Consider the following 22,289-nt stretch of genomic DNA (forward strand, 5'->3'; position numbering starts at 1 on the left):
TTCCCTGGGAAGAAATTCCACATCAAATGATCATTAAATATCTGCATCATCCACCAGAGGTGAGGCAAAACCCCAGCAGTACCTGGGGAAGAAAGGAATCAGCCTTAGCCTACTCTCTATAATGTTACTCTTAGTTAATAAGGGAGAGTTGAACATTGAGGCTGGATTGTTTGGCTTTTCAGATCTGAATCTAAGGGGACTAATGACCCCCTAACAGCGTGATGCCTCATCTCACATACTTTTATTCTGGGTAGAAAACCATATAATGACATTATAAAGAAATAAAAATTGCTAATGGCCTACTTACTGTAGTGCCAAGAGCTAAAGGCTGCATTGTAGCAAGCAAAAGAAGTAGGGCTGAGGAAGTACACTGATCCAGCTAGATCTTTGGCCATGAAATGTCTGGACAGGGACAGAGCCATTTTCCTAGTCACAGCAGAATGTAGCTTCCTAGGACCTACACCTGGAAGGTGAATCAGGAAGATGTTCAGGTAGGAAATCAACAGGGAAAAGGTACAGCTTAGGAGAATCATTTTAAAACTTAGGCTCATTGGAGACTGTGAATTCCTCAAGAAAAGATTTAGCCCAATTTCCAAGGTAGGTATCAGAACACAGACCCTTATTTTTCAGGCTCTCCATATTCCTTTGGTGCTTAGACTGAAGATAATGACCTAGGTAGGAGGAGAGGGTTAGCTCTCCTCCTATGTGTAATGTTGCCTGTCAGGATGGGTCACTGCTGTACCTAATGCTAAGGTTTCGAATATCTAATTCTTAGCTCTGTGTAAACTGGTAGCTGTATCATATGTGGCTATTGAGCACTGGAAATGTGACATCTAAATCTGGGTGTACTACAAATATTAAAGAACTATCTCACAGTCCTAGCATGAAAAATGTAGAACACCTTGGTTTTTGTGTTGATTTCATGTTGAAATGAGAATACTTTAGAGACTGTGGTAAAGATACTGAAATTCACCTATCTCTTTTGACTTTCTAGTGAGGTTTCTAGAAAATGTTACATTTTATATAGGGTTCACGTAACAGTCCCTATTAGACAATGCTGGCATCTTTTAGATTCAGAAATATATTACAGTTGTGTAGCCAGTGGGAGGCAGTGTAGTACAGTGGTTAAGAGCCTGGGCTCCAAGCCAGGCTGTTAGAATTCCTCAAGCAAGCAGATCTATGTTCAGTCATTGCGAGACCTAGCAATGTGTTTGCTTCCATGCCTCTATTTTCAAAATAATACTGGTACCCACTCTATGGAGTTGTTCAGGATACTGCGTGACATCAGCACATAGGAAACACGACGACTGATATGTGGACTAGACATGTGGACAGGTGATGGCCCCATACACAAAGGCACTGTGACAACAACTACATTCCTCCCCCTTTTTTGTCTCCCAGAAGGCAAGGGCATGGATCGTGCCAGCTCAACTTGTACCAAGTTAAGTGATTGGCTTCTTTCTGCAAAGAAGGCTCAGCAGTCTTTTATTTTTTATTTATTTATTTTTTTCCCTGTCTGGCATGGCTTGTAGGCTCTGACATTCTATCCATATAGAAGAAGGAAGATGAGTGATGCCCTGCCATGCCTGCATCCTCTGCAACAGTGAGCACCCTGGACCAGCCAGCTCCCTTTTCAATTTGCATAGAGGATTCTGGTGATTATTAATCTCTCCTTCCTTTCCTGGTTTCATAGTTGGCCTTCTTGCTCCTCCCAGTGTCTACCTTCAGGGCCACAGGTCTCGGTGCTGCAGGAGGAAGGCACTACAGTCTCCTGCGGGTAGCCTACAGCCTTGGAGCTTGTGGAAGCACCAGACCTATTCAGGAATGGGGATTTGAGGTATCCTTGGGCCTATTGGAAAATCAGAAAGTGAAATCTCAGGGAGATAGCTTTGCCTTCCCTTTCCCTTACTACAAAAGAATAGGAATCAAGAAGACGCTATACTATACACACAGATGTTGGGCATCTGTGAGGGATCCAAAGAATGGCACCTGGTGTGTCACTCACATGGTGTCCAAGAGTCAAAGAACAGAACAGTTCAGGAACAATACAGCATTTCTCAGCTGAAGACATGTTCTGTGGGTGTGGAGGGTGGGGGTTGGGGGAGACTAGAAAGGAAAAAAAAAAATCAAACCAGTCAAACACAAAAGCCCGCACATTGAAAGCAAGGCCTTCTTCGGAAAGCGGCTTTTGTTGTCTAGGATGGGTTTTTCCAATAGAATCAATATTTTAAGGAGTGGCTTTGATTCCAGGATATCATGCTAGAGTCACTACGGCAATCACAAACACAGCGTTGGGGTGCAGCTGGAGAAGCTGGCTTTACAAAGCTGATAATAAGGAGGCAGGGTTTTGTCTTGTGAAGTAATCTGGTCTCACAGAGCATGGCTCACCCTGTTTTCTTAACTGATGGATGCAAAATGCCTTTGATGTTAGCACAGCTCAGGAACAGTACTTGGAGTTTCTAAGAGCCTGTCGACAGGAGCTCCCTGCCCCCTTCACAAAGAGCAAAACAATGTTTACAGTCACCCCCACATTTCAGGGGTTGTGCCTGACCTCTAGCCCTTTTGCCCTAGGTGTAGTAATATGGTGTTTCTCTCATCCCTTAAGAAACATGAGGTTTAAACCCACATTACAGATATTTAGGTATTATTTGGTTATTCAACCTCTAGGGTGATACCGATTTGATAGCTTTGGTTTTAAAATCAGGATTTAACATTTTACCAGCATTGTTGAAAAACAAGTACCAACACCAAAACCCTTCTTTTTATACCCCGTGTGTGGTGCTGTTGTCTGGGCCTGATCTTAGGCTCCAAACCAATTCTGATGAAGTCTGGAGATGCAGCTTTTGTTTCTCAGGGAAATTTTAGGGAGGGATAGGTCATTGCTAAAGACAGAAAATTCAAGGCACCTGTGAGTGTCTAAGCTCTCAGCCAGGGCTGTTAGCACTGCAGCGGCTCTGGAGGAGAGCTGGGAGCACCTGTGCTAAGTTGGATTGTCAGAATGTAGACTGGGGCCTGCAGTCCTGCTGACTCAGGATACAAGCATCCCAGATGAGCTGCAGAAGAGTCAGTTACCCACACAAGCCAAAAGCTTCTTAGAGCTACGTTCTCAACTGCTTCTCTTCCGATGCAACGTAAACTCATCTTTTCCCTTGGCTGGAGATGGAATAGAACTGAAACATTCCTCTGTTAGAAACTGACTCCATGCATTGAAAGGGTTGAAAATCCACAGTAGCACACAAGTAATGGGCTCATGCCTGGCCTGGTCTGGTACCACTGAGCTGAGGCTGCCACAAACTCAAAGCAATCCTCCTGCTTCATTCTCCTGAATACCAGGATTATAGGTGTATGCTGGCTGGCCTGGCACTTTGCCATCTTCTGTGGTCACACCCTTATTTGTTGTCTTGTGTTTTCCTGATCCAACGTCATTGCTGATGGCCATGGCTGCCAGGACACATTTTGGCACATGTGTTACGTTCTATATTATTCCACTTATTCCTTATTCTTTGAGTCCCCTCTTAAAAGATTGTACTATTATTGTTCCCATTTTATAGATGAGGAAATAAGAGGTTCAGAAAGACAAGTATATCCCACAGTCTCAGGGAGTGGTTGCACAACAAAATAGCATTTGAACCACCACTTAAACTTGTCTTAGTTAGGGTTTTACTACTGTGAACAGACATCATGAACAAGGCAATTCTTATGAGGACAATATCTAATTGGGTCTGGCTTACAGGTTTAGAGGTTTAGTCTATTATCATCAAGGCGAGAGCATGGCAGCATCCAGGCAGGCATGGTGCTGGGGAAGGAGCTGAGAGTTCTACATCTTCATCTGGAGGCTGCTAGCAGAATACTGGCTTCTGGGTAGCTAGAATGAAGGTCTTATAATCCGCACCCACAGTGACACACCTACTCCAATAAGGCCACACCTTCTAATAGTGCCACTCCCTGGGGCCAAGCATATACAAACCATCACAGTCCTTCTTGCTAGTTTTTCTGAAAAGATACACCTGTTGAGTATATCGTTTTTCTTGGTTAACCTTTCTACAGTGCCAGGAGGTAGCTTCTAGGGAGGTGATGCCTGGTCCAAATTAAAGTAATCATGTTACCTTGTCTTAATAAAAGACATGGGAACACAGCAACAGCTTTAATGGAATCTTTCAACCTTTGGAGAAGCACTTCACCCCAAATGTTGTAATGTCTTTCTTGGCAAGCTCCCTCAGGTGACTTTCTGGATGCCTTCAACAAGGTAGTGTCACTTGACATTGGCAATGGAACACAAACTACCCACCTTTCTCATTGATGTTGTGAATGATGGTTTTCCCTTCATTATCTGTAGTTATTAGGAATGTAATAAGACATTCATTTTCTCCTTGTAGAGAGCAGGAGACAGAAGCATCCTTTGAAAAGTCTGCAGATGAAAAGAGTCATTCATTAGGTTAGGTGAGATTTCAAAAGAGATAATTTTTAAAGCAAAGTGGTATTGAGTTTAACATGCAAATTAGAATTTGTAATACCATCGAATGGGAATTGAAAGGTGTAGGGTTTTCCCACCAAGTGAGAGCTTTGGTTTTTTACTTATGTTCCAGAAGAACGGCTCCAGATGTGGTCAATCAGGACTGACCATCAAAATTACCTATCAGTCTGATGGAGGCAGATTGAAATAGAGTGAAAGTAGCTCAAAGCAGGTGCCCACAGCTGCCTGGGGAATAGAATGGCCTTGATTATGGTAATGAGGGGGGTGCACGATCCTCTCTGCACAGAGCCTCTGGGAGAACGACTAGATGACACTGCTGCTCAGTGTACAGAGGGGTACCGAGGCTATTACAGAGGGCTTCTCACAGTGGTGCAACCAGGACTTCGGGCTTTGCCCTGCTGCATAGGGAGAAGAAATTAATATCAGGAAACCGAGGCAGAGGTGTCCCGTAGCTCAGAGACCCAGGATAAATGGAACCCAGAGTGGAAGGTACCCAGGGTAAGAGCTGTCGACGGACAGTCACCCTAGCCTCTTGCTTAACAAGAACGTAAACCTTTCCTCAAATTGAACACTTTTCCTCGTGAAGCTCATTCAAGAGAATGAATTTCATGATAATAATTGTTCATAAAAATTTTAAACTCCTAGGTCACACATCACAAATTCTGGTGTCCCAGCTACCCTTGCCAAAATTATCTAGCATTTTCAGAATTAAAGCAAAACAAGTTAATTTCATAATTATCATTCTAAATTGGAATTTTTGATGACATTATTGTAGTTTTTCAGAAATATTTATTCTAAACTCCTATGTTCTATGAGCCAACATTAGTGTGTAAAAACAGATTATGGAAATCAAATTGTCCCAGGTAATTTTGGACCTACTTTTACTAAGCTGTGATTTCTCACATTAGTTTAAGATGTTAAAGATCTTAAGATGTTAATAAAATAGAATTCATTTGTGTGTGTGTGTGTGTGTGTGTGTGTGTGTGTGTGTGTGTGTGTGTGAGAGAGAGAGAGAGAGAGAGAGAGAGAGAGAGAGAGAGAGATGTGTGTGTATGTATATGATGTGTGTGTTCTTACAAAAAAATAAACAGCTCATCTAGGGCTATTTAGGTCACAGAAACGTTAGTCATAAAATATGGAAATATTAAGTTGTCATTGTTTGTCGTCTTTGCATTTAATTTTTAAAAGAAAAAAACAGATAGGACCTGTGACTGATATGCCTTATATCATTCATGACAATAGGAACCAGTAAATAATAAATTCAGCATTCTAAATGAGATTTTGTATAATAGATTTACATGAAGTAACTAGTTTTGAACTCATTAGAAGCATCTATTTATGTATACATGAATGTTGGGGGCTGTGATGCAAATTATGCTCGTTGGGTTATTTCCATAGGCATATGGCCATCTGCCTCACCTGGGAGCTTCAGAAATACCAATTCTGGGAACCTATCTGAGTTGTTTTATTGGGAGAGTCTGTGATACGCACAGGACTTGGGCAGTAAGCAGTGATTTAATAAGCATTCTAATTGGATGCCTTGGATGAAAAGATCTGCGAAGCTCTTGGCAACCGGATGAGCACGGCCAGGGTTATTCCATGTGTTTGATGGCCAATGGCAGGCACCCTTACTGATGCTGCAGTTTGGTCTTTTTAATATAACCTTCACTACTGTCCCGCTTCCACTCCAGTAACTAAGATTCATGGAATCTTGGGGAGTGTGCTTTTGCATTTTGCATCTCTTTCTTCAGTGTGGGCCACAGCAGTGAGAGCTTCACACCACTCTCTTGAACTCCCTTAATGGGACATCAGGCTCTCAGGTTGAAAGTCTGTGGAGGGCTGATCATCCTCATTTCAGTAATATTAATCCCGCCTCTTTCTTTTCTTTTAAACAGCCACTCCGAAGCATAGGGAGGCTTACTTTCTGTGGCCAGGATTCTTTAAGTTTTAATGGAACTACGGACCTGACCTTTGAGCCACGACTCCCTCCTTGTGCTTTAATTACTCCACTTTTCTTGACTGTTGCAGCCTAGATGTGCCCTATTTCGTAGTGTTGAAATAGTATTATCGGATGTGCAATGAAAGTTTTGCATAATTAGCTGCTAAGGTTTTTTTTGTTGTTGTTCATAGAAAATGGCCCTTTCTTTCTTGCTCCCCTCCCCCACCAACTCCTCATAGAGACTTGAATTACTGCCGCTGAATAATACAGGGAAAATAAGATCTCAGGCAGCCAGGGAAATCATGCTTAGTGAAGGAAGGCATATAAGCGCCATGGAGTGTGGGACAGAGGGTTAGGGGCGGAATGCAGGTCTGGGAAGGTCCAGGGAAAATGTAGAAAACATGATTGTCTGCACTATTGACTCACAACCCTGAGTTTTAAGCCCTCAGCTCTGTGATCAGCTTAAAGTCCTGGAAGTGAACAGTTTCCCAAAAGAGAGGGTGGTGAAGAGTGTTGGGGGGTGGGGGCTCTATGATGAGATAAGTTTGGGAATCTCTTTTTCACTTTAGTGCCTCTCCTGGTGACTCACACGCATGCTTAATTTAATGTACATAGCAATCCTGAAGACTTGCAAAGCTCAGGGATCCTTAGTTTCCCATTTCCGGAGTGTATACAGCTGTGGATGCCTCAGTTCACTGAACTTCTCGGAGATAGTGTTTGGTGGAGCAAACATTGAGTAACAGTGATCTGAGTGTCTGGAATAGTGGGGTAAATTAAGCAGGACTCTTGGAGTAAAATGGGATGAATAAGTCAGGTGGGCCCACCCCAGCCCACCCCATCATCCATGCAAGGTGGGTGAGTTTGTGAGTTAGATAGCATGTCTGTTTTACTTAGCAGAGAGGAAAGTAGGAGCAAATGTGATGTCATCTTTTCACAGTGGTATGGCAGTGACATTAAAGGCCATTAGAAAGGTACCTTTTAAATTCACAGGGAGGCAAACCACTTCCCACTCAGGTTGTCCATGTTAGTGTTTAGAGAGGGTTAAGAGTCCACTGGTTATTTTCACTTTCCAAGTTAGAAACTGTAGTATGCATCCTTCTCTCTTAAAGATACTTTGGTCAGACACAAAAGAACCTAGGTATTCTAAATGCCACGGAAGCTAGTCTTCCTCTCAAGCTCAAGCAGTTTTGACAATCTGCTCTGAAAACTGTGAACCTAGACTCGGCAACTGCCCCGTTCAGCCTCTGTGGCTGACCTGCTCCTTCATAGCCTCCCGGCACCCTGCATTCCCCCCATGTTGCAGGCGAACTGAGTTTAGTCATTTGCAGGCACTTTCTGCAATTTCTGCTCATTTCGCAGAGACAGCTGGTAAATATCCCCACTGCTGTGAGAGGAGCCTGGAGGATCCACTGAGATGCGGACTAGTTACTGACATGGATACTCCACAAATGCTGTGATTTCTTGGTGCTTTAACGAGTCTCACCTTTGGTGTCAGACAAAGCACATGGCATTTCATTCCACTTGCTGCTCCTTGGCATATTTATCTGCAGTCACCAGACAGCACAGGTGAGGGGTTTTATGAGCTCTCATCCTGTCCTGCCACACCCAGGAGTTCAATTGTAGCATCGCAACGATTTTGAAACAAAGTACTTAAAATTAAACATATAAATGTTTTTCTATATTCTATTTTGGAAATACATTAGTTTCCATCTTCTAATTCCATCCATGCAATACATGTGTCCCACAGGCCATATATTATCCTTTCCTGCTCAACTAAACCACATTTGTGTTAAATATTTGTGATGAGTCTTTGCCATTAGATTCTCATTTTAAATAATTAGACATGACAGGTGAAAATGGAAGTTCAATGTGATTATCAGTTAGAAGAGGGATTTCTTGGATCTGGAGAATGAGTCCAGAGGGATGGAGGGATGTGATGTACTCTGGCTGTGAGGCTGGGATGAAGGGATGGTGATGTAATGCCCATGGCTGGGAGGCTGGGATGGAGGGATGTGATGTACCATGACTGTGAGGCTGGGATGGAGGGATGGTGATGTAATGCCCATGGCTGGGAGGCTGGGATGGAGGGATGTGATGTACCCTGGCTGGGAAGCTGGGATGGAGGGATGTGATGTAATGCCCATGGCGGGGAGGATGGGATGGAGGCATGATGATGTACCTATGGCTGGGAGGCTGGAAGAAAAAGCTACTGAGCAGAATACTTCCAGAATCTGTAAAGTGTAGTCAGGCCAACCATTACTGCAGACTTTATCTTATCTCGAAATAAGGCAATCCCGAGATAAAGGAAAATTTCAGGCTGCCAGTGGGAGCTAACAGCCATTTCTTCAATTTCCTTCTTACTAAGTTTGGAAAAAAGAACCTTGTAGAGTTCTCTGCCGTCACCCCTGTTAAGCAGGGGTGAACTCGCTGCTAACAAAGCTGGAGACAAATAGACTAGCCATGACTTTAAGTTGCTTGTTCCTCCGCTCATCATTTCTTCAACTTTAGAAAATGCATTTATCCCCCAAATAGGAGCAGGGAACTTGGGCGGCTAGCTCCTGGTACAAGTAAAGTCAGGTTACTAAGAGTCCCCTGACTCACACGGTTTCTGCCTCTCAAGAACTATGTGATTTAAGACAAGGAGCACCTTCCTCACTGATGGTGGCACCCGTGGCTTTGCACTTGTCTGCGCACTCTTCTTGGGCCTGGCCATCTGCAGATAGGTAGCACTCAATGCAGCTCCTGTGGAGGGGACAACAGAGTTTATCAGCTCACTTGGGTGGAGAACAGGCAAGCAGCTGGCATGCCTCCTCCTAAGCAGTCTCACTGATGACATTGACCCACTAGTACTTTCAGAAAGAAGGTTGAGTGGCATCTAGAAGGATGCTAAATTGTTCTGATCTCTACTCCATAATCAGTGTCCCCCAAGTCAGCCTTGATAACAGCCTCTATCTATCATCATTTTTTTCTGTAGTGATTGCTTCTGATTGGTTAAAAAAATACTTCAGCATTTGATTTAGCTTTATTTTCATTTCACGTTTTCAACATAAGGGAGTGTTTATATCCATAAATATGATTAGAGTCTAGACAAAGTTATGAATTTATTAACACAAATAATCCATATCTCGGCAGGAATTCTACAAATAGTGAGTGCTCTTAATATATGTCAAATATGATGATTCTAAAATTCAATTTTCTGCTACTCTTTTGAATAAGTATAAGCCTTGATGGTGGGTTCTTAAAGCTTAGGATTATAGCCCCGATCTTCATTAATTCAGACTTCTAAATAAAAGATTGCTGCTTATAGAAAAGTATATTTCCAAGGATACAAGGAAATTATACTACTTTAAAGATGTCTGTAGACCAGAGAAAAATGTAGGCCTTGAATTAATCTTGTGCTACAAATAACTTTACAAATAGATTCAGTTTGGAGTAAGACAAATTTGCAAATGTTTCATGCCTTGGGAATGGGCAGTCTTCAAAGGGCCTGAGATCCTCATGCCTGTGGGGTCTCAGTGGATGCTGGACTTCCTTTGCTGTGGTGAGCCCCAACCACAAAATTATCTTGTTGCTACTTTACAACTGTGATTTTGCTGCTGTTATGAATCCTAATGTAAATATATGATATGCAGGATATCTGATATGTGACCCTGTTGGGATCTCTACCCACTGTTCTGTAGGCAGAGCTTGGATCAGCAACCATGTGGAAATGGGAGCACAAGTCTTGTTTGAAGCTGCTTTTGTGTTTTAGATATATTTAGGAAGCCTGGGTGGGGGCCTGGAGCATACTGTAGAGACTCTCCAAACTGCTTTTGTGCATCTGACTGTGACTGAAGCAATGCTGCTCTTCCCTGCTCTGTATTTCTGAAGCATCCTCTACATCCCCACTGTGGCTGGAAGCCCACATATCTCTGTTAATTACTTGAAAAAAATGGGATTAGGGGATGGCCATGCAAGTATGAGGACCAAAGTTCAGATCCCCAAAGCCCACATAAAAACCAGGCAAGTATGGCAACTACCTGTAACCCCATCACTCAGGAGGCAGAACAGGGGATCTGTGGCAAGCTGGCTAGCCATATTATCAGGAATTGGAGACCTCACTTCAATAGATAAAGGGGAAAGTGATCAAGGAAGACACCTGATGTTGAACTACTCCTGACCTACAACACCCACACATATGCACCAGCCGAACATGTGTACTACACACATACAAACATGCATACATACACTATATACATATACTATATACATATAAGGCAAAGAATAAAATCCTATCTTTCCCTTAGACCCTTAGCACTTATGAAGGTAGATACCATAACTGTTTTACTGTGTGCATATGATTTGAAACCATTCATGACATATGGCAAGTAGTTAACACTTGTTAGGTAAATGAACATGTGTCTGAGTAAAAGAAGGAATAGACACATCTCAAAACTAGCATCAACAGCAAGTAGATAATGCTGGTTCCCAAACTGGAACAACTTTAATTGCCAATTTCACATCTTATAAACAAGATAAAGCACTTGACTGGTGGTTACAAAGGAGATGAAATAGAAAAGCAATGAAAGAAACATTGTGATGGTTTGTATATGCTCAGCCCAGGGAGTGGCAGGATTAGAAGGTGTGGCCCTGTTGAAGTAAGAGTGTCACTGTGGGTATGGGCTTTACTACCCTAGTCCTCGCTGCCTGGAAGTCAGGATTCTGCTAGCAGCCTTCAGATAAAGATGTAGAACTCTTAGCTTCTCCTGTATCATGCCTGCCTGGATGCTGCCATATTCTTGCCTTGATGATAATGGACTGAACCTCTGAACCTGTAAACCAGCCCCAATTAAATGTTGTCCTCATAAGAGTTGCCTTGGTCATGGTGTCTGTTCACAGCAGTAAAACCCTAACTAAGACAAACATCTTGAAGAGACTTTACTTTTTTGTTGGTGGTTGTGCTGGGGATTGAACCCAGAGACTCATGGATGCTAGGCAATCACTCTGTCTGAACTACAGTGGAAAGTTTACCATTGATTTTATTTAAGTCCTCTGAATCAAGTTCCACGATCTGGCATGTGTGTCAGTGTCAGGGACAGTGACAAAAAAGTCTTGACACCTGATTGGTGGGTAACCATTGGGGGAAATGGATTGTCTCCCTCATTTACAACAGAAATGCAAAGGTCACCAGTTCAGGAAATAGAGTTAACAAAAAGGATAGGCTGCTCGGACGTATTGGCTGCTTACCAGAGACAATACAACCCCACAACAGTCATTTGGACATCTATTCCAGACCTATAAAACTTGCTCCAACTCTGTAATGTGAAACTGCTAACCAGGAATCAGTCTTAATAGAAACATATGAGTGTATCTAGTTGTTGTTATTGTCTTAGTATCATTAAAAAAAAAAAACCCAAAGAAAAAAAAACCAAAAAACATGATATATATGTATGTATAAAGATAACCACACAGAAGTGCCAGAGCACATGGTGATAGAGGAGGAGAGAAGTGAAAGCTAAGACTGTCTTCCTGCTTCTGCCTCCTTTGGCCTAGCAGGATGGAGCAATCCCCTCAAGGTCAGCCTAGACAGGTCTACATAAGAAGGATGTCTGTTTCCCCAGAAAAGACACCGACTGCAGGTGTCAGCAGGATTCCTCCAGGGCATTTGAATGAGAGGCCAGCCGATGCTATCAGTGTGGGGCATCAGCGGCTGCTGGAGAAAAGTGACTTTGTGGTTTTAGTTAATCAGGACCCAGAAAGAGGCAGGTGAGAGGCTGACGTTCCAGACTGAGGGTGGCTGGGGCCCTTGGGCTATGTCTGCCAGAGACCAAACCCAGATGACACAATTAGAGGTTTGAGTTTACTAGACGTCATTCAAAGGACGATCACATGGAGAGCTAGCCATAGAACAGAATAGAAAGGTAGAGAGATTACCGTTTCGAGTTACAGGGGTCGCCACAGGTAGGACAGCGTTCACAGGTGGGTCCCGAGGCTCCAGGGTTTCTGCAAATGCACTTGCCGCAGACACAGTCCCCACGCCCACTGCACAGCACTCCATCCTCAGATGCACATGAGTCCCTGTTGGTGGTACAGTTGCAGTACTCGCCTGTCCAGCCATCATGGCACACGCATTCGCCACAGTCACAGTCACCATTATCTGTAAAGCACATAAAACACGCCCAGTGTTGCTCACGGCCCAAACCACTTCCAGGATGGGGACTATCTTCTCCAACACCATCAGAAGTTGGGGGTGGGGCAGACAGAGACAAAGAAAGAGGGAGAGACAGGAGGGGCGGGAGGCAAAGAGAGAAGCAGAGAGGCAGACAGACACACAGAGAGAGACAGAGATAGAGAGATGGGGGGGGCGTTTGCTTGCCCTGTGTCTTTACTAAACTGTCTCCTAGCTGAGGCAATCACAGCAAACAGAATAATCAGTCAAAATGAGACCATGTAGACAAGACCACTGGAGCTCTTTGGTGAATTTTGTTAATTGGGTTTTAGGATGGAGCTAGAGGACAGACCTGGATTAATACCCATCCCTCTATATCATCCAAGCTGAAGTGAAGTGGAAACTTCTAGTTCTTTGGAAAGTTAGTTCTGCCAAATGATGTTTTCCTGGGGTACACAGGTGAAAGGACATCTTGCTAAAGCAAACACAGGAAAGACTGTTTTCCTGAAGCATACACAGGTGAAAGGAGGTTTGGATATAGCAAACACATGAAAGAAGGCTTGATGAAGGCTTATAAATATGACCTCACAGACAGTGGGAGGGGAGCGCTGAGCTTTGGTTTGCTTTGCTCTACCTCGCTATTCTTCACTAAAGACACGCATGTATTGCTTTGCCTGACATAGTGTTTGCCTGAGCTCAACTTGTGGTAACTCTGACATTGAGAGAAACTCGCCCAAGAACTGCTCTTGAAGTTCGCTTGGCAGTGGTGGCTTCCGTGGCCTTGCCTCAGGCCAGCTGGCAAGCCTGCCAATTTCTTCAGGATCAAACTACAGCCGGCTGGTCTGCTTGCTGAAAGAACTTGACTGTAGCTACAGGTTCCTGTGTGCTGTCTGCCTGTGCAGAGGGCGGGTCTGCAGTTGCAGAATTGTATTTGGTGTTTGCTACAGGACTGAACTGCCCGAGAAGATCAAGCTCGCCCTGAGAGAACTATTGCTGAACCACTTCCCCCATATCCTAATAACTTTTCTCTTTCACTACCTCTGCTGGGTGGTGGGCTAGAAGAAAGGTGGACCCCTTATTAAAAGTAGGTTACAGAAAATTTGTGCCTATGCTGGAGAATTGAAAAATCCTCCCTTTTAAAATAAAGGGACAAAAATCTACTTCCAGTGGTGTGGCTATGTGAAAAAAATCCTAGTTTTACATCCTTTGGTTAGCTATCCCATTAGCATATTCTAAGCACTGACAAATTCACTACTCAATAGATTCTAACGGAGCATATACTCTGCGCCAGAGAGTTTATTGGACATGAAGATGTGATAGTATAACAGACCTCCCATGCAGGGAATAGGAGTAGCCAAGGTAGTAGCAATAGCAAGCAGAGCCACTGCCCTCTGGAAAGGGTTTAGAGATAACATGACTCATCACTAAATCTACCTACCTCTAGTCTTTGTTCCAGGAAAGATAGAAAGCAATTAGGAAGTATTTCTCCCTCTTCCCAGTGGCTCAAATTGTAATAATCCTAATTTCATTCACCATTTTTTTTTGGTCTGATATTTTAGCTTTAGAATGTGGTGGATAATGGAAACTAAGTCAATTATCTGTCCGGTCCTGAGTGCATTTGGCCACAAAGATGCAGAATTCAACAGCACAAGATTACTGAATTTATCCTCTAGTGTAGGAGGCAGGCACATTATTTCTACCAACGCTAATTATAATATAGCATGTGGATTCTACGATACAGGGTAGAAGACTTTCTAAAGTAAATGGGGTTTGGGGAAAGCTTCAAGAAGTGACATTTGTGCTGATTTTGGAAGATAAAGACAGTTAAAGAAGGGAATTGCATACATTTCAGAGAGAGAAAACAATAGGAGGTGAAGGAAATGTGTACAATAACCATAAGTAGATTCACAGGGCAGAGGCAGTGGTGCAGATGTCTGTCCCAAAGGGGAGGTGAGGAAGTCCATAGTGTGTCTGAAGTGAGACAATGAGAAGCTGCAAGGCTACAGAAAGAGTATTTTCCCAAAAGTTTATGAAATTTTACATGAGGCAGTGACCTGGACAGACAGGTATGTGTGTAGGCCTCCTGGCATCACAGAAAGGTCAAATGAGAGGCAGGAAAGGCAGTTGAAAAGTCTTGCAGGAGCGGAGGCCTGACCCATGGCAGCAGTCTTGAGAACAGAAACGAACTGATAAACAATGTAAGATGAAATGCTCAAGGCAGGGCAAGAGTGCTAACAGCACAGCATTGAGAGAGAGAGACGGAATTCTCTCCAGGTCAACAGGCTGGATAGCCAGACAGTGACATGGCTTCCTTTTAACTTGATGTGAAGGTTGGTTAATGGTCACTGCTGTTCTCTAATACTGTCATAAAGTGGAGATCACTTGGTGAATGAATGAGTGAGTGAGTGAGTGAGTGAGTGAGTGAGTGGGTGAGTGAGCAAGCGAGTGAGTGAATGAATGAATAGCTCCGAAGCAGAAAAGATCAGCTTTGGATGTGTTGGACAGTGAGTCTCTATGATTCAGTTGAATTTGGAGGAGAAAGGACTATTGAGCATCTTAGTAGGCAGTTGAAAAGTATAGAGAAGGAGCTTGGGGTCCATTAGGCTTCAGGTAAGGCGGTTTTGAATCTAAGGCAAGCAGTCAGAGCACGAGACCATCAGCAAGCGCTGGAGACCATCAGACCAAAGGAAAGGCTCCTCGCAGGAGAGGCTGAGAGGATGGGGAGATGGTAGTAACGCGTGCCTGGAGCAGAAACAGCATGCAGGAAGAAGTGCCTAGATACTCGGCTGGATAAAGATAGAAGGGAGTTGCATACAGATCAGAAAGAGAAGAGCAGAGGTGATGCCGTAGTAGTTCTACAGGCAGAGCGGTTGATGCAGATGGCTGAGCATTGCTCCCTTCTGGATCAGGCCACAAAATGGCTTATGAAATGCTCTCAAATGGTAAATAGTATGTTTCAGATAAGTATCCTTTCCATGGATTTTTGAGTGTTTGCCATGAGTATTAAAACAGGCATTTGGTGTTCCAAATAAAAATAGTATTTATTTACAAACCCATAAGAGACTCTTTCCTTCAGGAAGAAAAGAAAAAGATGGCAGAGACTCTTTCCTTCAGGAAGAAAAGAAAAAGATGGCACACATATAGGCGTCTTGCACCAGAAGTTTTGTTCCTCCAGCAAAATCTGCAGTTACCTAAGTTAACATGTGTCCATGTTTACCACAACGCCTGGCCCATAACCGAGCTCCACGGGGCTAGTAGAATCATCTCTAAAAGGTATCTGGAGGAAGAGTTTGCAAGCAAAATCAGTCATCAGTGCTAAAAGTTCTATACTTTTACTAAAAACGAAGTGAAAATTAATGTGATGCATGCTTCCACTTATAGAAGAGGCTGGCGAGTTTGCCATGGGATGCAAGACCGCCTCCTCCCTTGTAGACTAGATTCGAGTAGTTGGCTTTGTGACGGCCTCGAGAGACTGAGAACAGAAGAGTCTTTCACATAATGCTCTATCAGGCTCTAAACCTCAGTGGTTTCACTGTTGGGTTCTCAATGTTCCTGGGATGTGTGTGTTCTCTGTGTGTGAGGTTTCTCTATATATTACTCTACATAGAATAATATTTTAATGGCATACCCTTCAGATGAAAGATGGATCCAAATTTATTTGGACCCATGACAGTAAGACCGTTCAGCTGTATTTCATAGCCTATGTAATTCATAATTGAGCCAAGGAATAAAAAACTAATGATAGTAAATTATTTGGGTAAAAACCAAGAATTAATTTTTAGGGGTAAGTGATCTTGAAAACACCAAAAACACCAATTTCTTCTTCTTCTTTTTCTTTTTTTCCTTTCTCAGAAAAAGGGGAAACATCTACAAAAGGGAAAAAAGTTCTAGGTTGTAATTTATTCTGAAAATTAACACAACACATAAACATGCATTTCCAGGTATCCTGAGGCTGCCCAGTGTATCTTTGCACACAAGAATTCCTCTGCAGAAGTTTAGAAAACCTGTCCTGAAACATTAAAAAAAAAAAAAAAAAAAAGGACTGTCACCACAAAAATATAAAACACACCTTTCAGAACTTAGAAACCCTCTATTCTGCTGGCCTTCTAGGAGCACCAGCTAGGTCTCTGGAAGTGCCAATCGATATCCTTGGGCAACAAATTATCTACAGTACCTGTTAATGCCACCAAACCAGCACCTTCATATTAGACTCATGCAGAAGCAAGATGATAACCCAAGAGCTAAAGAATTTCACGTTTTTCAGAGGGACAGATCTTTCTGGAATGCCACTGGAAAACAGCTCTCAGTACATAATCACAAGAAGCTTTCCTCTAATACCATTTGGCTGGTATGGCTCCCAGTCTCTTAGAATCAAAATAGACTAATGGAATTTGGACAAGGATAAACAAAATCAATGGAGCCTTCTATCTCTGAGTAGTTACAAATGGATGAAAGATGCCGCCATATGACAAAGAATGCCGTGATAAAAGCTTTTCAGAAAAACAGTATGCTGTTGAGGACTTTACTGGTCAAGTAAGTGAGATCCATGCAAGTTGTGAGTGGCATATCAGGTAAGTTTGGCAAGTCACAGGCTCTTCACAATGTGGTGTAGCTTCCATCGCTGCACTATGCGCAGTCCCAGACACAGGGAGGCCGCTCCACCAATCCTGACCGTATTTGAATACTTGTATTTACTTTTGCTGCATATTTTAGAAGAGAAAGCTACTGGCTGTATAGCATTATCTATTATCACCATCATCATTGTTGTTATTTTACATTTGCTGAAGTGTGAAAGAACTTGCCACTGGTGGAGGTTTCTAAGTAGAGTTTCTTGTGATTCCTGCATCTGATTTGAAGAGCAGGGTTACTGTCTGACCTTCCTAACTATATGGTATATAGGGCAAGTGTATTCCTGATACCCTGCACATATTTTTAAAAGGAAAGAAGTGCAAATGTGGGGATTTCACATGGTAGTTAGCAATTCCTTCCAATTTAGGTATTTTTACCCAGAACTTAGGGGCTGGAACATTGGGATGATGTCTATGCCATCAGATTAGACTACATAACACTTGGGACCTTCAGAAAGCATTTTTTTTTGAACATGCATTTTTACTAGAAAGGGGCAGTGTGGGATTCTGCAGATATATCCTTCCTATGATTTGATGATAGCTTTGCCATTTGATTAGCTTCTTGTCATCCACAGGCTGTGTCCTGCCTAAATCCAATAAAAACATTGATGTGGATTTGCGCACACGCAGACACACACACACACACACACACACACACACACACACACAAACACACTGGAATCAGAAAGTGAACCTTTGAATGAAAAGGGAAAGGAAATTCATTTTCTTTGGTATAAATGCTTTTCATGAGTTTTAAAAAGACTTGGAATTCTTTTAGCCTTCCTCCCTTTTCTCCTCCCTCCCTTCCTTCCTTCCTTCCTTTTCCTGAAAATAAATTTCTTCCTTTCTTTTTATTATCTTCTTTTTTAAAAAAAGTTTTGTCATATGTCTTTCTGCTTCTTATCCCACTTCAACGTCCTAAGCACTGGGGAAATTATTCTCTTTTATAAGTTTCTGACACTGGTTTGGAAATATAACTCGCCATCGTGTTTTGATAAGATATCTGCTTACATCCTGTGATAAGTAGGGTGTCTGGGCTTAGTCTACAGGCAGTTCGTGCTTCACTTGTGGATCATGTTTATATACCATTTAAAACTGTGTTAATATTTGTCTTTCCTGTTAGAATAGATTGTAATTAAAGAGGGCATCAGAATAATTTTGAGTCATGTTTAACATAGCATATTCTTTTCCCTCTTTTTGAAAGATTTACTTTTAATCTATTTTCATTATTTGTACATATGTGTCTGTGTGCACAACTGCAGGTACCAGCCCTGGTCCTCTGGAGCTGGTGTTATAGGCAGTTGAGGGTCCTCTGACATGATACCGGGAACTGAACTAGGGTCCTCCGGAAGAGTAGAATGTGCTTGTAGCCAGGAAATCACCTCTTTAGCTCCTAAAACGTTATTTCATTATTTTTACTTATGTGTTTGTGTCTGTATCAGTGAATGCCACCTATGTTTAGGAGCCCATGGAGTAGAAATTATAGATGGTAAAAAGCCATCTGTCAAGAGTGCTGGAACCAAATTCAGCTCCTCTAAAGAACAGTATGTACTCTTAACCACAAAGCCATCTTTCTAGCCTCTGTAATATATTCTCTTCATTTGTTTATTTTTGTTTTGTTTTATTTTTGAGCGAGCACATGGGAGTCTTACTCACAGGCTGGCCTCGAACTCAGATCTGGCTACCTCTGCCTCCAAGTGCTTGGACTAAAGAAATGCACCACCACAGTTGGCTTCTTTAGTGTATTCTTAAAATGTATTTTTTTATATGCACAAAAGCTTCCATAAAAATATTAATATTTACATTTTAAACTTTTCTTGAAAGCTTCAAGAAGTTCCAAGCTATTTTCTCCTTTCATTCTTTCCATAGGCTTGTGCTCACATGCGGTCTTGCCTAGCTGTACTTGACCTGTTTCCTAACATACTAGATTTAGTAGGCATCTAGTAAGTGGCTAAGTATGATGAAATCATCTGGAATATAAACACTTGGGAGACTGAGACAGGAAGACTATGAATCTAAGAGGGAAGGAGACAGAGAGAGAGAGAGAGAAAGAGAAAGAGAGAAAGAGAGAAAGAGAGAGAGAGAGATGTGAAGGCCCTCAAATCTACTCAGTATCTCTGTATCTCCTCCTTGGTTCTGTTTCCTTGGCAGTCTCTATTAGCTTATCTTTTTCCAACATAAAAGATGCAAGAATGGGGTCAGACCTAGCAACTTAATCTAGAAAAGGTCTGACGGACAATGAAATTTAGATCATAGGTGGTTTTGTTGAATCCAAATGGCAACTAGAGAGGCAATATTCCAACTTTTATCTACTTGGAGGAATAGTGATATTTAAATATAATGTAAACGTAAGTTCAGTTGGCAGAGCCCCGACCCCACAGGAATGTTAGAAATGACAACAAACGCAAGAGACAGTCCTGTTATCCCAGTTCTAATGATTCACCCGCGAAGCCACCAGCAAATATTTACAGAACAACTACTAAGCCCAGGAATGTGAAGAAGAAATGAAAGACCAAAAGCCCCCAAACAGCTGCTGTGTAAGAGGTCGGAAGCCCGTAGGAGCCCATAGCCTACCTCCGCAGAGTAGGCCTTTGTGTCTCAGACAGGAGAAGTTGTCGCACTGGCAGTAAGGTCCATAGATGCTTCCGTAGGGAGACAAGTGGCAGATGCACTGCCCACAATAGCAGTCGCCCCTTCCGCTGCATGAGGGGTGAGCCGGGGACTCCTTACAGGAATCCGTGCTCACTACATCCTCGCCGCACTCGCAGTGAGGACCCATGTGGCCGGGGTTGCAGGCACACACCCCACACTGGAAGGAGCCATTCCCGTTGTGGCACTTAGAGCTGTTGACTTCTACTTCTCTCTGGCAGTCACAGTCACATTCTGCACTGACAAGTATTTCCAGGGTGTCCCCCAGCCCCACAGGCTTTATGATAAGGTTCCTGCTTCTTTTCTCGCAGTTGGATACGCTCACAGTCACATTGAATGATGCCTGGTAAAGAAAATGCTGGTTATTGGTTCCTCCATCTGGCAGCCCCGTGCAATTTGAGACAAGGCTGGTGGAGACTGGCTTTGCTAAGAAGTCCAGCTTCAACCAGCTGAGCTAGCTAGCCTCCGACCCATCGAATTGTTATTTCTAAAGATCTATTGGGGATCTACTTACTGTGTCTCCGACTTTCATGTGGGAGCATTTCTTTTGGTGTGGGAAGAGGATGCCATTGTTACAGATAGCTGTGAAAGACAGGTTGAGTCCTTCTGTGTCCCCTAATACTTCCAGTTCCACCTCAGACCGCAATTCCTTTAGTGTAGACAAGAAAGGGTTAAGTGAAATCATAAATAAGTAAAAAGGAAATCTCAGCCAGAAGAAGAAACTGGTTTATGCTCGTTAAACCACAAAAGAAAGACTAGGGAGATGACTTAGTGCATGAAGCTCGTGTTGTGTAAGGAGGACCCGAGTTCTAATTCTCAGGACCCGTGTAAAAAGGGTCCCAGGACTGTAAGTCTATAATCTCAAATCTGTGATGTGCTGACAGGCAGAGACAAGAGAAGCATGGGCTACTTTCTGGCAGATGTAGCAGCGAATTAACAAGAAACAAGAAACCCTATCTTAAACAAGGTGAAAGGTGAGAACCGACACCCATATACATGCTATAGTGTATGTGAGTGTGCTCATGCATGTTCACATGATATACGCATACAAGGACAAAACAAGTAACTATAAATTAATAAAGTGAAATTGAATATAAAAATTCATCATTTCATTAATCAAGCAGGAATGTGATATATACTATATATACACGTTATATATATACATATTTCTCAGACATTGTCAATGTTGGGATATACTTTTTCATGGCTAGTAAGCTCTGACAATATTTCTGAAGGTGTTTTTGCACAGAACATGTGACAGACAGGAGCCAATTATTGCCTGCAAGTTGTTTCATGCCTTCTGAAGGATTCAGCAAATTCTCCTGACCTGGGCTGCATAGCCTGGCATCAGAAAGGCAATTCTTTTGCTTACGTACCCGTGGTGCATAGATAACAATGGACAGATGCTACCCTTCACTTCCATGCATCACTGCTTCTTGCTTCTCAGAGAGCAGCCCATGCTGCTCCGGGAGGAGAGAGAATCTCATCTATCCCCTAGCGACGAACGTGTGCTTCACTGACATCAAATTTACTTCCTGCTGCTTTGTTGGGAACATTTCTGCATATAGAACAACTTTTCATTTCAATATTGAGTTATAGTTCAAAAATTTTAAGCGTGTGATACAACAGCTACTACAGTTAACACTTTAAGTAGCAAACATACATGTAATGATTTGAAATGACAATAATCACAATCGTGATGAAGATGATACTGTGATTGTCACCTGACACATGATGGCCATAAAGACCTCACTAATTACAAAATGGATCTATATTTGTTTTCTTACCATGACGGGTGGGAATCAAACATAGGATCTATATAATGTCACCCCAGCACTCAACAAAGAGTTATACCTCTAGCCCTCCAAAATCTTAGAGGTGTTAAAGTATGGTATGTGTGGGAGTTGTACCTTAAAGTTATTTGGGGAAATTATTATGCCTTGAATGTCAAGTCAGATCTTGGATAAGACTGAATTTCTGTTTTGAAAGGTTCACATCTTGCTTTTTCTATTCCTTGGTTACTTATAACATATATAAGGAGACAAAACAAAAATATCAAACGATAAAACCTGATATGTTACGCACACTCGTCTACTCCAGTCACATCCAAAATATCGGGGATAAAATCCTGATAAAGGATAAGAGGCAATAAGATTCCAAAAGGAGATCTGTGCCTCCTGGATTTCAGACCAGTCACTGGTATCCCCTAACTCAGACGTGTTCCAGATTAGTCTTTCCAATCGTCAACACGGCCTCATATTTAGGCATAAAGGTACCCCAAGAAATGAATTGTAAATGGTTAAGATTGGGCATTGTCTCCTGGCCGACAATGTTTCTAACCTATCCTGGTTTATTACCAAGCTTCCCATAACTTGTAATTTCCCTCAAAGTATCTGCCTCGCCACAGCTAGCAACAGAGGTCGAGTACATTCTTTAGGGCAATAGATAGTT

At 42.5% G+C, this 22,289-nt stretch overlaps 1 protein-coding gene across 5 annotated transcripts in view; it reads right to left on the reverse strand.

Annotated features, from left to right (window-relative positions):
* Itgb6 (integrin subunit beta 6) overlaps positions 1 to 22,289 on the reverse strand; it is a 125,335-nt gene that overhangs the window by 8,410 nt on the left and 94,636 nt on the right. For all 5 annotated transcript variants that reach the window (XM_031370376.1, XM_031370377.1, XM_031370379.1 and 2 more), the window contains 5 exons: positions 20,353 to 20,487; positions 19,764 to 20,181; positions 12,327 to 12,549; positions 9,061 to 9,155; positions 4,289 to 4,408 (listed from right to left, as the gene is read on the reverse strand). In XM_031370376.1, the coding sequence (XP_031226236.1) occupies positions 4,289 to 4,408; positions 9,061 to 9,155; positions 12,327 to 12,549; positions 19,764 to 20,181; positions 20,353 to 20,487 (991 nt within the window). The remainder of the gene's footprint in view (positions 1 to 4,288; positions 4,409 to 9,060; positions 9,156 to 12,326; positions 12,550 to 19,763; positions 20,182 to 20,352; positions 20,488 to 22,289) is intronic.

The sequence above is a fragment of the Mastomys coucha genome, unplaced genomic scaffold, assembly GCF_008632895.1.
Source record: "Mastomys coucha isolate ucsf_1 unplaced genomic scaffold, UCSF_Mcou_1 pScaffold15, whole genome shotgun sequence".
Classification (NCBI taxonomy): Eukaryota; Metazoa; Chordata; class Mammalia; order Rodentia; family Muridae; genus Mastomys; species Mastomys coucha.